Genomic DNA, 18954 nt, shown 5'->3' with positions numbered 1-18954 from the left:
AGAAAAGAGAAGAACCACATGGTCCTCTCAATTGATGCAGAAAAAGCATTTGACAAAATCCAGCATCCGTTCCTGATTAAAACGCTTCAAAGTATAGGGATAGAGGGAACATTCCTGAACTTCATCAAATCTATCTAAGAAAGACCTACAGCAAATATCATCCTCAATGGGAAAAAGCTTGCAAGCTTCCAGTTGAGATCAGGAACAAGACAAGGATGCCCACTTTCACCACTCTTGTTCAACATAGTATTAGAAGTCCTAGCAACAGCAATCAGACAACAAAGAGAAATAAAAGGTATCCAAATTGGCAATGAAGAAGTCAAACTCTCTCTCTTCGCAGATGACATGATTCTTTATATGGAAAACCCAAAGACTCCACCCCAAACTACTTGAATTCATACAGCAATTCAGCAATGTGGCAGGATACAAAGTCAATGTGCAGAAATCGGTTGCTTTCTTATACACTGACAATAAAAATACAGAAAGGGAAAGGAGAGAATCGATTCCATTCACTATAGCACCAAGAACCATAAACATACCTAGGAATAAACCTAACCGAAGAGGTAAAGGATCTGTACTTGACGAACTACAGAACACTCATGAAGGAAATTGAAGAAGACACAAAAAGATGGAAGACCATTTCATGCTCTTGGATCAGAAGAATAAACATTGTTAAAATGTCTATACTGCCTAGAGCAATCTATACTTTTAATGCCATTCCAATCAAATTACATCAGTATTCTTCAAAGAGCTGGAGCAAATAATCCAGAAATTTGTATGGAATCAGAAGAGACCCCGAATTGCTAAGGAAATGTTGAAAAACAAAAATAAAACTGGGGGCATCACGTTACCTGATTTCAAGCTTTATTACAAAGCTGTGGTCACCAAGATAGCATGGTACTGGCATAAAAACAGACACATAGACCAGTGGAACAGAGTTGAGAGCCCAGATATGGACCCTCAACTCTATGGTCAATTAATCTTCAACAAAACAGGAAAATATATACAGTGGAAAAAAGACAGTCTCTTCAATAAATGGTGCTGGGAAAACTGGACAGCTATATGGAGAAGAATGAAACTCGACCATTCTCTTACACCATACACAAAGATAAACTCAAAATGGATAAAAGACCTCAACGTGAGACAGGAATCCATCAGAATCCTAGAGGAGAACATAGGCAGTAATCTCTTCGATATCAGCCACAGCAACTTCTTTCAAGATATGTCTCCAAAGGCAAAGGAAACAAAAGCAAAAATTAACTTTTGGGACTTCATCAAAATCAAAAGCTTCTGCACAGCAAAGGAAACAGTCAACAAAACAAAGAGGCAACCCACAGAATGGGAGAAGATATTTGCAAATGACAGTACAGACAAAAGGCTGATATCCAGGATCTATAATGAACTCCTCAAACTCAACACACACAAAACAGGCAATCATATCAAAAAATGGGCAGAAGATATGAACAGACACTTCTCCAATCAAGACATACAAATGGCTATCAGACACATGAAAAAATGTTCATCATCACTAGCCCTCAGGGAGATTCAAATTAAAACCACATTGAGATATCAACGTACACCAGTTAGAATGGCCAAAATTAACAAGACAGGAAACAACATGTGTTGGAGGGGATGTGGAGAAAGGGGAACCCTCTTACACTCTTGGTGGGAATGCAGGTTGGTGTAGCCTCTTTGGAGAACAGTGTGGAGATTCCTCAAGAAATTAAAAATAGAATTTCCCTATGACCCTGCAATTGCACTCCTGGGTATTTACCCCAAAGATACAGATGTCGTGAAAAGAAGGGCCATCTTCACCCCAATGTTTATAGCAGCAATGGCCACGGTCGCCAAACTATGGAAAGAACCAAGATGCCCTTCAACGGATGAATGGATAAGGAAGATGTGGTCAATATACACTATGGAGTATAATGCCTCCATCAGAAAGGATGAATACCCAACTTTTGTAGCAGCATGGATGGGACTGGAAGAGATTATGCTGAGTGAAATAAGTCAAGCAGAGAGAGTCAATTATATGCTTTCACTTATTTGTGGAGCATAACAAATAGCATGGAGGACATGGGGAGTTAGAGAGGAGAAAGGAGTTGGGGGAAATTGGAAGGGGAGGTAAATCATGAGAGACTATGGACTCTGAAAAACAATCTGAGAGGTTTGAAGTGGCGGGGGGGTGGGAGGTTGGGGTACCAGGTGGTGGGTATTATAGAGGGCACGGATTGCATGGAGCACTGGGCGTGGTGAAAAAATAATGAATACTGTTATGATGAAAATAAATAAATTTAATTTAAAAAAAAAAAAAAGCTTTTTGGCACTTTCCAGTAAAGTAAAGTACAAAGCCTATGCTAAGACCCACACCAGGTCTTAGGCGCTGCCTAAGCAAGTTCATTCCTGAGTATTTGCTCAAGACAAATGAAACCGAGTCTCCACAAAAAGACACACACAAATAATATTCACAGAAGCTGTATTCTAACAGCTAAAACTAGAAACAATGCAAATGTCCATCAGCAAACTGTGACATATTCATATTATGGAAAACAACACAGTAGTAAAACAGTATGAGGTAATTCCATGCAACAAGGCAAATAGTGAAGACTAGGAGAAACCAGACACATTCAATTCCTTTAAGAAATATGAGGTAGTGTCTGGGAAGGGTTAAGATGGAGTCCCCAGGTGTGCCAGAAATTTACTATATCTTGTTCTATACCTTCTATACCTAAACCAGAAATGTTCTATACCTTCTGGTAGTTACACAGGTGTATGCATATATAAAAATTCATCAAGCTATATACTTAAGATGTAGGCACCTTATTATTTAAATCATATCTTAATTTTAGAAATTTAAATACCCTGCACATAATAAAGCCAAGAGCAAAAACTAAACTTAATGTTTTCAGAACTATTCCTTCAAATCTGTTTTTTTTTTTTTTTTAAAGATTTGTTTATTTATTTGATAGACAGAGATCACAAATAGGCAGAGAGGCATGTAGAGAGAGGTGGGGAAGCAGGCTCCCCGCTAAGCATAGAGCCCAATGCAGGGCTCGATCCCAGGACTCTGGGATCATGACTGAGCTGAAGGCAGAGGCTTTAACCCTCTGAGCCACCCAGGCACCCTGCTTCATGTCTGGTTTTAATCAAAAAACAAAACAAAAAAACAAAAAAACAAATAAACAAGAAAAACTCTCTAGCAAGATACAATAAAAACTGAAATATAAGAGTATACATGGTAGGTATCTGACCTAACTTTTATGTTACTAAAAAGTCAGCTCAGAACTTTTAATCTAAATGTGTCATGCTTTTAATATATCAAAAATCTTAAAAAAAAAAAAATTGGAAAGGAAGAAAGAAAATTAATTTCCTTAAAATGCAAGACATGTGAACACTAGATTAGATTTTTTTCACTATAGTTCCAATGCTTAGGCTTTATGTCTCAATATCAAATAACCAAAAAAGGAATGACAAAAACAAAATATTACTTCCTGCTTTTATGACAATATGTTCTCTGTGGCAAATCACTTATCCACATGCATAAAATGCAGAAAGTGGAATTACCTGTAAAGACTTTCTTTCAGTTCAGGTTTCTAGGATTCTGACATTCAAATAATCAAAAACTCTGATTAACTTCTCAAATGCCTTCCAAAATATAAGCTGAATCTTTGGTCTGGCATTCAAAGTTCCACATTAACACTAGGCTCATACTTATCTTTCCAATCCTTTTTCACATTGGCTCTATATAGAAACCTATGTGCCTTCCTTAGTTCTTTAGATTTCCTACATACAAAATATCCATCTCCCAAAGTTCTGTATTAGCCTATTAAGATCTCTGTTATCTCTGAATCCACTCAAATATTTATTAAGTATCTTTTGCATATAAAGTACAAAGCTGGATAATGGTTGAGGACCAAGAAACAAGACATGGTTCCACCTATAAAGTGGGAATGTAAAGAGCTAAACCTAATATTAATTAGGATCAAGTAATTAGCAAAGTCGCCAATTTATACTATAGTAAAACAAACTAGAAATTTTTTTAAGTATTAGACCCAGATGAAATCCTCCCTCCTTCACTCTTCCCTATTGTACTCCCAAGTAGTTCTAACTGCTCTGAATCACTGTAACATTGTTTCATATCAGTCATCTATAATACCATTTTTATGTTTATCTAATACATAAGAAACTTGAAAAGACTTTTTTCTGTTTTTAATATCCATTAAAATTTCCTCAAACACTAAATATATACTATTCAAATCATGATCTCAAAAACTGCTTTTCAAAAGTGAAGAGCTCCTGTATTTTATCCAATAATAGTTAAGGCCAAAACGATTATAATAAAAAGTAAGAATTAAAAGACATTGCACCTCATTGGAAATCTCCATGGAGAATATCACAGAAAGCTAGCCAAGACTTAGATTTCTTAGATTTCAATTAACTGAATTCTTTTACAAATTTTACAGATGAATATTACATAAGGAACGAAAATTACTTGACTAATTTTCCTTCATAAAGCTTCCCTCACTACTCCTGTATTAACCCGAAAGTCCATAAATAAGCTTTGGGACTTTCGCTTTCACATATTTACACAAAAATCAAAGCTCAATTAACCATGTGCCTAAATACACTCAACCATACATCCACCAAAAAGCATTTATGAACAGAAGTATCTGTCTTATAGCTGACATAATCTGAGCTACGATAACTGTGATGTTATAAAGATTAATATCTATATTTCAGATTTAACCTACCCAAAAGCTATTTATATTTTGTCATATACAGTTATATTCTAGGAGCATATTCAATGGCATAACTGAACTCATGTAGGCAACATGATCTAGTATGAATTACCTTGTTATTTGAATATTTTTAAACAATACCATTAAAAAACAGCTAGCTCTAAGTTTTTTAAGCAAGCTAAATGCAAATTTAAAATACTTAATTTTGAAAACTTAAAATCACTATCTTATGTAAGATAATTCAAAATCTACCTCATCAACTCTGATTTGAATAAATATAAACTGTACCTGGTTACTGCCATGGCCAAAAGGAGTACCAGATAAATTAGTGGTTACACTGTGCAAAATAATTTCACCACTGAGAGATCCAGAAGCAATGTAGCAATCATTCCAATTATATGTGACACAAGTTACTTCATCTTTATGATCCTAAAAGAAAGAAATGAAAGTAAGTACACTGCCATATAATCTTCGCACTGCACATTTTCATGTTTTTCTAAGTTACACTTTTTGTAAATATCATGTATTTGTAAATTTAATATCTACTTTAACATCTTCCTCAAATAACCTAAAAAAAATTACTTAAATGAGTAGGAAACTATTTGATCAACACCAAGTCTTCTCGGGGAACAGAGATTTAGTTTTCGTAACTGTAATAATGAGCAGACACTTAGAAACAAAAGACAAAAGGGAAAGGTAATTTTCTAGACCGCATTATGTCTACCTTCAACTGACAAGTAACATTTATTCCAAGTTGACTATTATGAGAATCCCTGGCCTTGAAAGAATCACGGTTCAGTGAAAAGATAGGACATTTAAATTAACCTGAAAATGGCAGAAGGAATGCTAGATGAGTAGTAGAGGCAAAGTGTCCTAGGAACAAGAAAGAGGCATGACTGTGACCTGAACTCACAGAAGCAGCTGTGGGGAAGACATAAAGCTCTAGTTCAACAGTAAAGAAAAAATAAATGATAAGCAGGGGAGGGGGAAAGAAACCAGACACACGAAATGGAAGAGAGCAAAAACAAAAGCTCCAAAGCCAGAATAAGCAAGGCATAGCTGAGACACAACAGCAGTTATTTTCATTTGCTGGGAACATTATGAATTCTTATTCAACTTTAGAAGAATCCTGGGAGGCAAGCTCACTTTTCTCATTTCATGGACAAGTTCACTACATGAACTACAAGTTCACTACAAGGTTAAGAAATCTGTGCAAGCTCACATAACTACTAAGTGGCAGATCCAAGATTCAAATCCAGGTCAAAGCCCAAAGCCTATTTTCCTCTCTATACAAGGCTGTCTCCAAATCCAAAGAGGAATCCACTTTGAGGAAACAAAACTGGTTTTAAACAAATGGGATTCACAAGCACTGTATTTTCCAACATCAAATTAGAGATATCTAGCAGAAGCATAGAAAAGTGATCAGGGTTAGAAGTGTAGTTTTTAACAGTTTGTTGTTGTATCTTAATAATATAAATAAACTAACTTTTGTATCTAATAATTAGATTAATTAATATCAAGAAAAGTAGCTATAATATTCTACTTAAAATCCAATGTTTTCAAATGGTCCTTTGAGCATGTCTACAGGCATCTTTAAACTTTATTATACTCTCTTAAAAAAAAAAATTGCTATCCTGAGGAAAAATTGTCTGATGAGAAGGAAAAAAGCAGATTATTTAGTACAAAGGTCCCATTTGGAAAATTATGAACATGAGTTCCAATACAATTTCTATGACTTTATAATGAAGCGGGTATCTTCCTTATTTTAACTGTGGAAAACAAGTCATTCAGCAAATATTGAGTAAGCACCTACCAAGTGCCAGAAATTGTGTTTCCAGGGAGAGCACCACAGAGAAGAGACCCAAAGGTGAAGATTAGATTTCCCACTATCGCAATTACTCAGTCAAATACTTGGTAACTGAATGAATAAAGAAATGAAGTACTCTAAGAGTTGCAAACAATGAGAAGAGACACAACTATCTGAAGTAACTGGGAAAACTGAGGATAGAAAAATAAGTGGGATTATGCCACGCCATAGAGTTAGGGTAAGTGATGCTCCTAAAATAAATGAGAGTATGTGACAGAAGTGGCCACAGCCTTCAAATCTCTTCTCAATTCTGTAAAATAATCTCTTTCATAGTAGGTATATCCCTCTGAATAGCTTTAATTCAATTTTATAATTAAAAAAATTAAACAATGGATAATATCTGAGTTTGTAACTCATCTTTGTCATTACTAGCTGTTTGATTCTGAACAAGCTCTTTAATATTTTTGAGCCGGTGTTTTCCACGGGTTCACAGAAATAGTACTACCTGCTTTGCAGAATTCTTGTGACACAAAGAATAAACGTACGTTAGGCACAGTGGCTGGCATATCAAATAACTCAATAAGAGTTAATGATTCTTATTATTGGCAACACTTCAATTTTCCATAAGGCTTTCCAAAGTTTAGCTAATATCTAAAATAATGAACTTCCAAAGGTAATATTTTATGCAATAATTACAGGATTATATTTCTGTTTAAAACAAAATCATTCTTCTACATATAATTTCCTCAGTAAGAATTAACCCAATGACATCTGACATTAACAAAATGATAATGTGTCTAGCATTTGCTTTAAAATAATCTGACAGTGAGCCTATATAGTAATCTTATTATAGAGTAGATAAGAGCACATATAAAATAATATTGGCCATGAGTTGATGATCAAAGTCAGATGAATGTGTATACTAATATGGCTAGAATTTTTCATATTAAAAGTTTTTTAAAGGCATATGAAAATGAAAATTAAGTTTAAAGGTGAATTTCCAAATATTTGAAGTACATTATAGTGAAAAGGAGAATTCCAAAAAAATCATCATAACCCAGAAGCTTTCATGTGATGAATATTTTTATTTTCTAAAACTACAGAGAGCTAATTATTTAAAGAAACACTAATTGTAAATAATAATTTTATAAAATAGTTCATTACCAAGATGAAAACACACACACACAAAATAACACAAATAGCCACAACCATATACATTAGAGAACTAAGAAGTCAAACCCCCAACTTTGATTAGTAAGTTGATTACAGCCATCCCAAAACCACCCTCATTTTTTCAAAGAGACTTAAAAAAAGATTTCTGATGACAACTCATACTTTAGAAAAAATTAAGGAAGTGGTTCACTGAAAAAAGAGCAGAACTAAGTGAAAAGAACAGAGGAAAAGTTTTAAACACCAATAGTATGCATTAGTGACATACCAAAAAAATTTTTTGACTTAAATATCATCTTTATTTTCCCTAACAAATCTCACTTCAATTCTGAAGCATCTTATTTTATCATAAAAGCTCAAAATTAAAAAAGTTTGGCAAATACTCTAAACATCATAAGATACTCATTACTACAAGGATTTTTTTTTTTTTTTAAAGTAAGTTGCTTACCTTAAGAGATCGATGAACTCTTTTTGATTTTAAATCCCAAATGTTAACAGTGTGATTCAGGCCTCCACTTACCAAATACATAGATGTGGAATTTAAACTGACACATGTTTGCTTTTGCTATTAAAGAAAGAAAAAAAGTTACCTTACTTTAACAGAGCCCAGAGCTCACTTTCAAGTCCCATCCAACACTTAGCGAGCACTCTGTAAACATTTGTGGAATTAAATGCTACAAACACTCTAAGACTCAGATTCACCTCCCATCATCTTCCACATGCATCCAACAGCTTGAAAGGAGTTCAAAACGCTTCAAAAGGAACTCAACAAGAGCGGTGTTCTCCTCCATAGAACAGAGCTGACAGAGGAAGCTTAGGGAACACCAGCAAGTCTTGGCCTCCCATCATGGCTTACTTGCCCTTATATTGCCCCTTAGTAAAACCTACTCTTGCATTTTCACAGAGTATCTTGATTCTTGAATCTAGAATCAGCCCACAGCTCAGGAAACACTAAACATAAGAGACCTTATTTTTTTTTATTTTTATTTTTTAAAGATTTTATTTATTTGACAGAGGCAGAGATCACAAGTAGGCAGGGAGAGGGAAGCAGGCTCCCTGAGAAGCAGAGAGCCCGATATGGGGCTCGATCCCAGGACCCTGAGACCATGACCTGAGATGAAGGTAGAGGCTTGGGAAAGTTCGTAAAGAGGACAAGATACTTGCCCAAAAATCTCACAACAGAGTCCCCCTACAAAGGAGCCCAAGACTCAAACATGAGATCCTCAGAACCTACCTCTACACTCTTCCTCACGTCTGAAAAGGGACCATCCACTCAGTTTCTCAAGGTAACAGTCCAGAATTACCCTTGATACTACTTCTCCTTACCTGCCATCTACTGTAAGTCTTTGAATTCCCACACTAACATAACATACTGCTGCTACCAACACACTAATCCGAACCCCACAGAACCACAAGAACAGCAGCCTCCTAACTGGTTGTCCCACTTCTGACCTGACTCCCCTACATTCTAGGTTTCACAAGCAGGATGACCTTTAAAAAATGCAAATCAGATCATGACTCTCCCATTTAAACAATGCCAATCAGCCCTAGAATAAATTCCAAACTCATTAACCTGGCTTTCAAACCCTACTTCATCTCTCACCATCCTCCTCCTCACCCACTAATTCTCCTGCCACTCTGGCCTTCTTCCATTCCTTAAACATTATCAGCCCTGTATTTGCCTCAACACTTCTCTACCTCCGTGGAAACCTAAATTCCTTCAACCCTGGCTAAATGATTTCTGGTCGACAAAACAGCAACTTCAAAGCCACTCTTTCTAGGCCCTCCCTTGGTCACCTAATGTAACTTGCTAACTTTGTATCTTATTTTAGTTCTCTATGTAGCAACTTGATCACTATCTGGGTATTCTGTTTAGTAGTTCACTGTCTTGTCTTCCACCAGAATGTCAGTTTCATTAGTGCAAAGGCCATAACCATGCTCGATAAATAAAGTCCATACATCTGAAAAACACCCTGTGCTCAAAAGGGCGCTTTTTTTTTTTAAATTTAATTCCAGTATAATTAACATACAGTGGTATATTAGTTCCAGATGTACAGTATAGTGACCATTTCATGGTCATCACGATTAAGTGTACTCTCAATCCCCTAGGAGAACACTAGATTCTTCTAAGAAACCTTTCCCTACCCCAAGGTTTCTTCCAGGTCTGAAATTTGGACTAGGAGTAAAAATTACTAACATATAAAAATATCAGGAACACATTACATCAATGTTTCAATATAGTTGCTACAATTCCCTTATAGACACCATTCTAGGAACTGACTTTGGTCTACACAGACTAGTATGATTTAGAATCTGGGGGCACCTGGGTGGCTCGGTTGAGCATCTGCCTTTGGCTCAGGTCATGATCTCAGGGTCCTGGGGCTGAGCCCCACATCAGGCTCCCTGTTCAGCAGGGTCTGGCTCTCCCTGTGCCCCTCCAACTCCACCCACTCCCCCCCTTCCCCTTTCTGTGCTCTCTCTCTCTCAAATAAATAAATAAAATATTAAAAAAAAAAAAGAATCTAGTTATTACCACAAATCAGGAGTTTTCTAAGAGCTATCAAAATAACCTTTAAGGAAAATAAGAATGGTGTCCATCAAAGATCAATATATTAGTACCCCAATTATTAAAAAAAAAAAAAAAAAACCCTTAAATTATTAAGGACTCAAAACAAAACCTATGTTTTCAACTGGCCTACCCTGATGTTAGAAGATCTTTTTTTTTTTATGTTAATGTATTATTAATGTAACCAATGAACTTAAATAATTAATGAAAATTGTGTGATTATAGGAATCCCGTACCCTATAACACAAGCAATGGGTCAAGTTTTTAAAGTCTAAAAATAAAAGCTGGCCAACCATCTAGGTTATAGAGTAGCCTAAGATATTCATTATTTTACTGTTTATCAACTTACCTACTCTAAAGAGCTAAAATACAAAATCAAAGAAAAAAATGTAAAATTAAAGTTCTACTCTAAAAACGGTGTTAAAGTAAGATAGAATCTCACCTGCCCAAGCAGTAATGGTCTCATATATCAAATGGCACATGAATAATAGGACTTGGATCCTATATAGCAAAAGTGATCAACACACTAATATGTTATAAGAAATTACTAACAATGGCTAAACAACCAATATTTGCAAAATATTCCTTTAAGCAAATTAAGTTAAAGCAGATTCAAATTATAAGTAATGACCTTACTTTACCCACCTGTATACTTTCTTTTCATTAAACATTTTATTTATTTGGGAAAGCGTACAAGTGAGGGGAGGGGCAGACGGAGAGGGAGAAACAGACACCCTGCTGGGCCTGGGGCTCAACAAGGTGCTGCATCCCAGGACCCTGAGATCATGACCTGAGCTGAGGGCAGACACTTAATCAACTGAACCACCTAGTCGTCCCCCATCCACCTGTATTCTGATGTGATTTCTTAACTGTGGGAAAGAGAACTAGCTACAGCAACTGATGTGGAATAGTCATAAAATCCTTAGAATTGTGTCACATTTTTAAATATCATCTACTATTTTCATAATTCAATAACAACAACAATTGCAAAGTCCCCAAACTGTTCTAAGGCACAATGTATAGAAGGAGCACAATATATATTGTAGTATAAGTAGAAATCGAGATTGTTTTGATATTGATACTCTATTCAACAAATGTTTGTTTGTTGACACCTTTGATAGTACCTCAAGGTTCAAAAATGACTAAGATGTTCTGCCTGTTCTTGAAGAGCACAGTTTACCTCTTATCAACCAGGGATGCTCTCTGCCTCAATTTTACTTAACTGAGTTTGAACTGGCAGTGTGTCTCAAATTCCATATCTGCCCTCAGCAGGCATTCTCTGCACCAGACTCTAGCATTTGAGGGCTGGATGTAATACTTGTGTCAATCCCACCTACCTTTAGGAAAGGTTGGATAGAAATCACAAGTCCTTTTTAAAGTAGATGAGCTCATACTCCATTGCTCTTCTGTGTTCTTTCTAATTGAGCTATCTTACCCATTCCAGTGTGTAAAATTATGACAATTCAATGGTTTAGGGCCTGCTATGAAAACTTGAACCTTAAATTAAGAACAAGCTATCAACTACTTGTACCTTTTTAGTTAAACCTTACTTTAAAAAAAAAAAAAAAAGCTTTCAAGGAGTGTGACTAAAAATGAGGACACAATCATTATCCTGAATCAAAGGGATTAACATATAAAACAAAAAGATGAGAAAACAACATGCAGTGAGAACGTCACTTAAATGCTCAGGGACCAAGGCTCAGGTTGACAAAACCACCCTGCTCCAAGAGAGCTTGGGGAGACTCAGGCAGGGCCCTCAGTAACCTCAGAAGCTAAAGCGGAAGCTACCATCACACAGGGGTCCTTAGCTAATGGTCCTAAGCTCAACATCAGTAAGGACAGGACTACATCATTAGGACCCTAATGGTCAAATCAACCTGGTGACCGAGTTTAGGACTTCGGTATTAAAAAGGCAGCAACACCAGGAAATCTTCCAGAGGAGATGGAGAAAGCAAGTGACCAGCTGACAGAATCTAAGTCCTTGATTGCTCCCTTAGGATCTGTTATTATTTTACCTGAAGATGTTTCAGTGCCTATCTCCTCTTTAAGTGTACTGTATTATTTTGAATTTCGGTTAAAACTAATACTTTTAAACACCTTTATAAATTTAGTTGCACACACCACTAGAAGCAGTTACCACCCAAGTAGAACTAAGAGTTTTTAAATTTTTTTTTTTTTAATCACTTACCCCTTCACCAAGCTCGAAAAGTAGAAAAGGTTTATTTTTGTAATGTGAAACAACAATTTTGTCACCACTGGAAGACGCTGTCACGAGAAAGTTATCTAAATGAAGAGTTATGGAGCATCAAACAATTCATGAGCATCTCTAGCACTACGCTATTACTGCAAGAATTGGAAGATAAAAGCAAGTGAACTAACCTAAGAAGACAAGCAAATGAATACAGCTCATACATCAGCTTTCAAAAATGGCTCAGGTTACTAATTACTAAAACTAATTCTCTTCACTACTACCGCAGGGAAGAACTACCCTCTCTGGCTCTATTACTTGAAAGCTATTTTACCCAAGTGAAATACTACTCCATTTTCAAAGAATAGGCCAGAAGGTCTAATTTTATCCTTCAAGAATGAGATCATGATAAAAGTAACATCAGCAAATATCAATCAGCCTTTTCATCTATAAACACCGCTCAAGATAGTTATTTATTAACACAGTTCTTGGTACCAATTTAAGCTAGGAAGTAAATATTCATATTAGTCTCCTGTTCATCCACTAAAAATATAAAGCCTGATATAGTCTTAGAACTAGAATTTTTACATTAGAATCTTTCATTCTTAAATTAAGAATAAATAACACAGTAAATATAGCAAATATAAATAACTGTGGTTAAATAGCAACTATTTATGCTGTGGGAAAGTATTATTTTAAATTAAGCTAAATTTATTAAAAACTTAATTTAAAATTACTTATTTTAAAATTTAACTTAATTAAAAATTACAGTACCTTGTTTTACAGAACTTATAAGCAGAACAATCAGTAAACACAAAGCACTGTAAATTATTTTTAAATTAAAAAGATTAAATACAATATAATCAAGAATAATAGCCTAATTTTGAGAGTCATAATGAATTAAAATATCAGAAGTTTAAATCTTTGCTTTTTAACAATGAAATCTTAACTAGCTTGCTTTGGGCGGTTTCTTTAACATTCGTATATTTCATGAATAGACCATTGATTGTGATTTTATTATAATGCATGATTCAAACAAAATCATTCCCACCTAGATATTATACCATGGAGAAGAACAAATCATTTCCCTTTCTTTGGCTTCATCCTATGTTTACTACTACTTTTTCTCCTTAGAATACAGAAAAGGACTGAACAAAGATAGTATGAGAGGGTAATCTAGTTACTCCTTTTATTTCTCTTGTAGTTTTAGGAATTGTGAGAAAGTGAGGAACATTACCTAACAGTGCCAAAAACTCATTTCTTGGTACCTAACTCTTAATCCCATTCTTGGAATCCATGCTAAGTGGACCCCAAGTAGCTCAGTCTGGGAAGTCCTTGTTCTTTGGTAACTAATGTCTATGGAAGAGATCAAAGCCTCATTAGAAGTAAGACTATCTGCAAAAGTTTCCACTGTGTATTTACTTGTACAATAAAACTATACAGAAGACCAGTTTCCAAAAGTCATCCCACACAACCTCATAGTCACATCAGTTTTGTCGATAGACCATTAAGTGGTTTATCAGCAAATGCCAACTCCCAATAAAACTTCTTGGAATAAAAATAAACCCAAACTAATAAATCCCATCCAGAATTGCTACTTTTCTCTTATATAGTAATAGGGAAATTAAGTTTTACACATAATAAAAAGCTAACAATAAAAAGAAGCAACCTTGCTTATTTGTCACTCTTTAAAACATTTTTCCCACAGTACCTATCTGGAGAGTCATTCAAAAATATACTCCCTTCACCAGGAGTTTGATTAATAGAGCACCAAAGTAATTTATTTTGCCACTTTAACACAAAATCAAGAAATGATAAAGAGGTAAATTTAATTCAGTAAGAAAATTCATCATTTCCGTTACATATTTGCAAGAATAATTTGGTTGGGCATGAAAACTTCTGTTTTTGTTCATAAATCAGTCATATTTTAAAGCTTTAGTATTTTTACTTTCATCAGGAAACAGAATATTTCATGATTTGATACTGATAAAATTAGACATGTGTTAAAATTTAATTTGTTTTTTAAGTAACAGCCTATATGTGTAAGTTATACAAAAGAATGGTAATTTCTAGCATAACAAGTTTACAGAACATTTCCAGAGTATTTTTTTACAGCAGTGGCTCTACTGAGAGCTACTGGTTTCTGGTGGGGAAAGGCCAAGAACATTTCCAAGCATCCTACAGTGTGCACAAGAGCCCCCACAACAAAGAATTATCTAGTCCAAAATGTCAGTAGTGCAAGGTTGAGAAATTCTGATTTCTAAGATTCATCTCCTCCCTTATTTTATCCACACTTAGGAACTTACTAAGACAGGGAGTGCATAAATCAGAAATACAAAAAGCATGGAAAATTCAATCTAGACAATTTCTCTGAGAGATCAGGCTATTTTCATCATAGAAAGAAAAAAGAGAAATACAGAGAGTACATCAGTAAGGTAAGGATGTTGGACAATTTTAATTTTTATATCCTCCCCAACTTTGCTGTCTTTGAGTTCTGTCTTTAATTTGCAGACCAGATCCTTAAATAGCCAAATGTTGATGCAAAAACTCATTCCAAAACCATCCAGAAGTTTTCCCACCATTACCTACCTTATTCCATTTGGGTTCAACAACAAAGTATTGATAACAAAACTAATTCTATGGTCTGGTTCTAGCAGTTTCTATATATATATGCATATATATATACATGTGTGTGTATACCTATATACATATATAGGTATGTATTCCTATGATGTATTTATTAAATCCCTACTTTATCTATCTAGCTTTCACAGCTATGCAAAATATATTTCTTATTATTAGTCACAAGCAAAAGTTTCATTGATATTGTTATTTTACCTAACAAAAAGTGGTTATTTTAAAAAAAAGGATACTATTGGTGCTCCAACACATTGAGCTGATTCCATGTGGTGATGTGTGTGGGCTGAATTTATCCACCAATGTCATAGAAGCAGCATCCCATATTTTAATATCATCTCCGGATGAAGCAAATCTGAGGTTTTCCTGCATGACTGCACCTACAAATAGTTCAAAACGATATATTTAAAAAACACTTAAGAATAGGCCAAAATGAAGGATCTAATCTAAATCAAGGGGCTCTACCTGTCCACTTTTGTTCCAGAAGGTGTGTTCACCACAAAGTAGCTAGAGCGATCCTTCTAAAATCACATTCTCTCAGCTGACCCTTTCAAAGGCTCTCCACAGCAATTATAATGAAATCCAACCTCCATGGCATGCCTTACATGATCTGGCCCCATTGTAACTGTCCTACCTCTCTTCCCCATAGCCGCCAGACTCACAGGCCTTCTTTCTTGCCTCGATCTTTCCACTTGCCACCCGCTCTGTTGGGAATGCTCTTTGCCCAGATTTCCCAAGGTCATCTCCTTCACCTCACTCTAGTTTCAGCTAGTCTCCTCAGAAAAGCTTTCCCTGACCACCATGGCTAAAGCAGCCCCATACCAGTTGTCTATGATGCAGTTTCACTCCACCCCCTAGCAGCACTTTCTGCTATTTGGAACTCTTCCTTGTTCTCATAATAATGTCTTCCTCTCCTGACTAAAACAAAACAAAGATCCTGAAAATGAGTTTTGACTTGTTAACTATCAGTCTTGATATGTTCCTGGCACACAGTAGGTGCTCAACAAATAACTGTTAGCTACAAAACTTCCTAAACCTCTTAAAAATGTACCAAAAAACTGTAGCATCCCTGAGAGTTAGAATCCCGTGACTCCAGTTTTTTCCTATTAACTCCAAAATTAGTAAATACAGCCAAAGGAGATATCACTAAGTCCCTACACTAACACTTGCTCTACAACACCTCAATGGTACTGTTTATTCACAGTATATAATTCAAATACATAATTCTGACAAGTGATTTAACAAACCAAGGCAGTCTACAAAACAGAAGGTAAGGGAGCTGCTTTAGGCAGATACTCTAAGGGCATCAAGTACTAATGGCTTGACCAGTCAGAAAAAAAATGCTCAAAAATACATGGAGGAAAGGAAGGGAAAGGAGCCTAGAAATATACCCTCCATACCTTCCTGATGTGTTCAGTGTTGAGGACAGCACAGTACTAGTGATGTCACAGACAGAGTCCCAAGTCACCAACAAAGCATCACATGTGTGTCCAGTGTATCTTATTTCAGAGGTCAAATTAAGGGTATAATAAATTACAAGGCCTTTTGATTCTCAAGAGACAAAAAAAATTTTTTAACATGCTTATAAAAAGGTTAAAAGTTTTGTTAACTAGAAAAGTCATTTATGTGGTTCATTATGCTTCATCTTTGGAAACAGTATTACCAAAAGCCGTTAGTCATCTGTTGAAATGTGGACATGCTGTCTTTGGATTTGGTGTCTTGACATGCGGTAACGTGTTGGTTCCCTACTCAGGGTACAATTAAGTGCTGGAAAGGGGGAGTCTCTTAAAACCAGTGAACAACTGAAAAATGCCTTTACTATAATCTCAGACCATTCCTGTTGAGCTGTGTGGGGCAGTGTGGAAAGATCACTTAAGTCCGGGCTCAGAAAACAGGAGTTCAAAGGATCTGCCCCACAGTTAGGTGGCAGGGACTCTGGCAGTCACTTACGGTCTGTTTCCTTCTTTTCAAGTGGAGCGGGAAAAGGGACCCTCTGCCCACCTACCTCACTCTTCTGAGAACTGAGCACCTTTAAGGGAGAGGCATTCCTCAGTCTCTCAAAGAAGGTCCCATCAAAGTGAGTTGTCAGGACACAAGGCGGCAAAACACAGCCAACCCCGAATTTAGGGACAGCGTCTACAGGGGGGAAAAAAAATCACTACAATACTTAGTTTTAACCTAAGTTCTCCAACTTTAATTTACTTGCAGGAGCACCGCTCAACTGGGTTACCTTACAAAATGCATTCGAGCCATAGGGGAGGGGCTTACAAAAGGGGAGGCGGCCGGTGGAGAAGCGGCAAACTTTCCCGGGGACAGCACACCCCCCGGCAGAGCCGCCACCAACCCACCCACCCCAGCTGCCCGGGCCACTCTCAGGCTGAGCCGGTGACTGTCGCAGACGGAGGTGCGCGACCCCGGCCCCGCGGCTCCCGGGCACTTCCGCGCCAAACCCGCTGCCGCGCCCCTGCCCGACAACTGTCCAGAGAGCACCGGACCGGCCACGGCGCGGGACTCGGGGACCTCCGACGCGCCCCCGGGGTGGCCGGAAGGAGGGCGGAGTTCGGGACTGTGCAAAGACGCGGCGAGCGGCGGCCAGCTAACCCCCCGGCCCTCCAGAACCTCACCTCTCAGCCGCGGTACACCGGGGGCCACCGCGCGGCCCGCTCCGGCGCTGGGCTTCCGGCTCCCGCCGGGACTGTTAAACTTCGGCGGCCGGAAGTCCCGCCCGCAAGTAGCGTCACGGGGAGAGGCGCTGCACAGAGGGGGTGTCGGGTTGGCTGGGCAGGGGCGGGGCAGGGGCGGGGCAGGGTCCCCGCGGCGGTCGCGATCCCTCCGCTGGAGCGGGGACTGGAGGGATGGGAAGCTCCTTCCAGGTCCCAGCGACGATCTCGGGGCACAGGCAGATGTGACTTTGTTGTTCATTTGTTCGCTGATTGTGCCAGGTGCTAGGCTAGACTCGGTGCGCCGTGATGGGCTTAGCCTGGGAGTGCAGGGATACGGTGAACGTTGTCGTCCCTGGCCTCGTGGAGCTTACAGTTCAGTATGGGAGGCAGACGTTAATAAATAATTACGTATTTAAAAGTGAAGCGGACAGTTGCTTCAAAGAAAAGCTAACAGGTGAATGAAAAATATATGAAAGGGAAATGAACATGGGTATGGGTTTAAGAAAGTCTTCCTTGAAGAGGAAACCATGGAGAGCAGATAAAACCCCATGCAATTTATAAACCAGAAGGTATGCTCAGAAAAGCTAAGAAATAACCAAAAGTGTAAGTGTCTGAGACATATGACTTCAAAACCCAGGATCTTTCTTCTTAATCATGCTACAGGGTCAGGAACATCAAACACCATCTGGTTGAGAATTCAGAAAGGGAAGTTTCTCAGAATGGAAAAAAGAGTTGCCAACTGAGTTTTCAATACCGAGTCCTTTTTTTGTTTTTTTTTTTTAAAGCTCTACTGACAATTTTTGCTGAGAATATTTATAATAACTATGGGGCATTTCTTCTGCAAACAGTATTATTATTCTTTCATCACAAATGTGTCAACTAGGAGTGGGTTCCTGAACTAGGTACATAAGCCCCAATTACTTGTACCCATGTTGCAAGTAAACTTGAAAACTGTGAATGCAATTTTTTCTGAGCAGAAACTGAAATCCTAACCAAGTTGTGAAGATTGATAGGAAGCCTCAAAAGGAGAAAGATAGCAAGCAGCAACTCCCTTGTATAGTTTACAGTTCTTGAGTTTATTAAATCCAATTTTGGCAGGGAAGGGGGCCAAAAGAAAGACTATGGGAATAGAGGCAGGGAGAATTGGGGCTACTAATGAAGAAAAGACAACTAAAATCTCTGAA

At 37.3% G+C, this 18954-nt stretch overlaps 1 protein-coding gene across 4 annotated transcripts in view; it reads right to left on the bottom strand.

Moving 5' to 3' along the window:
* The window catches only part of NEDD1 (NEDD1 gamma-tubulin ring complex targeting factor), a 48754-nt gene extending 30923 nt beyond the window's left edge, over positions 1-17831 (bottom strand). For 2 of the 4 annotated variants that reach the window (XM_059186583.1, XM_059186586.1), the window contains exons 1-6: positions 17732-17823; positions 17113-17243; positions 15344-15487; positions 12471-12565; positions 8165-8281; positions 5028-5168 (exon numbers count right to left, since the gene is read on the bottom strand). In XM_059186583.1, coding sequence (XP_059042566.1) covers positions 5028-5168; positions 8165-8281; positions 12471-12565; positions 15344-15479 — 489 coding nt within the window. In that variant the 5' untranslated portion in view covers positions 15480-15487; positions 17113-17243; positions 17732-17823. Of the gene's footprint in view, positions 1-5027; positions 5169-8164; positions 8282-12470; positions 12566-15343; positions 15488-16507; positions 16655-17112; positions 17244-17731 lie in introns of those variants that run through there. The other 2 variants (XM_059186587.1, XM_059186584.1) reach the window with 2 other exon arrangements.
* Between the last annotated feature and the right edge of the window lie 1123 nt (positions 17832-18954).

The sequence above is a fragment of the Mustela lutreola genome, chromosome 8 (assembly GCF_030435805.1).
Source record: "Mustela lutreola isolate mMusLut2 chromosome 8, mMusLut2.pri, whole genome shotgun sequence".
In the NCBI taxonomy this organism is placed as follows: domain Eukaryota; kingdom Metazoa; phylum Chordata; class Mammalia; order Carnivora; family Mustelidae; genus Mustela; species Mustela lutreola.
Note: the sequence above shows the minus strand (reverse complement) of the source record. Positions and strands in the feature narration are given on the sequence as shown.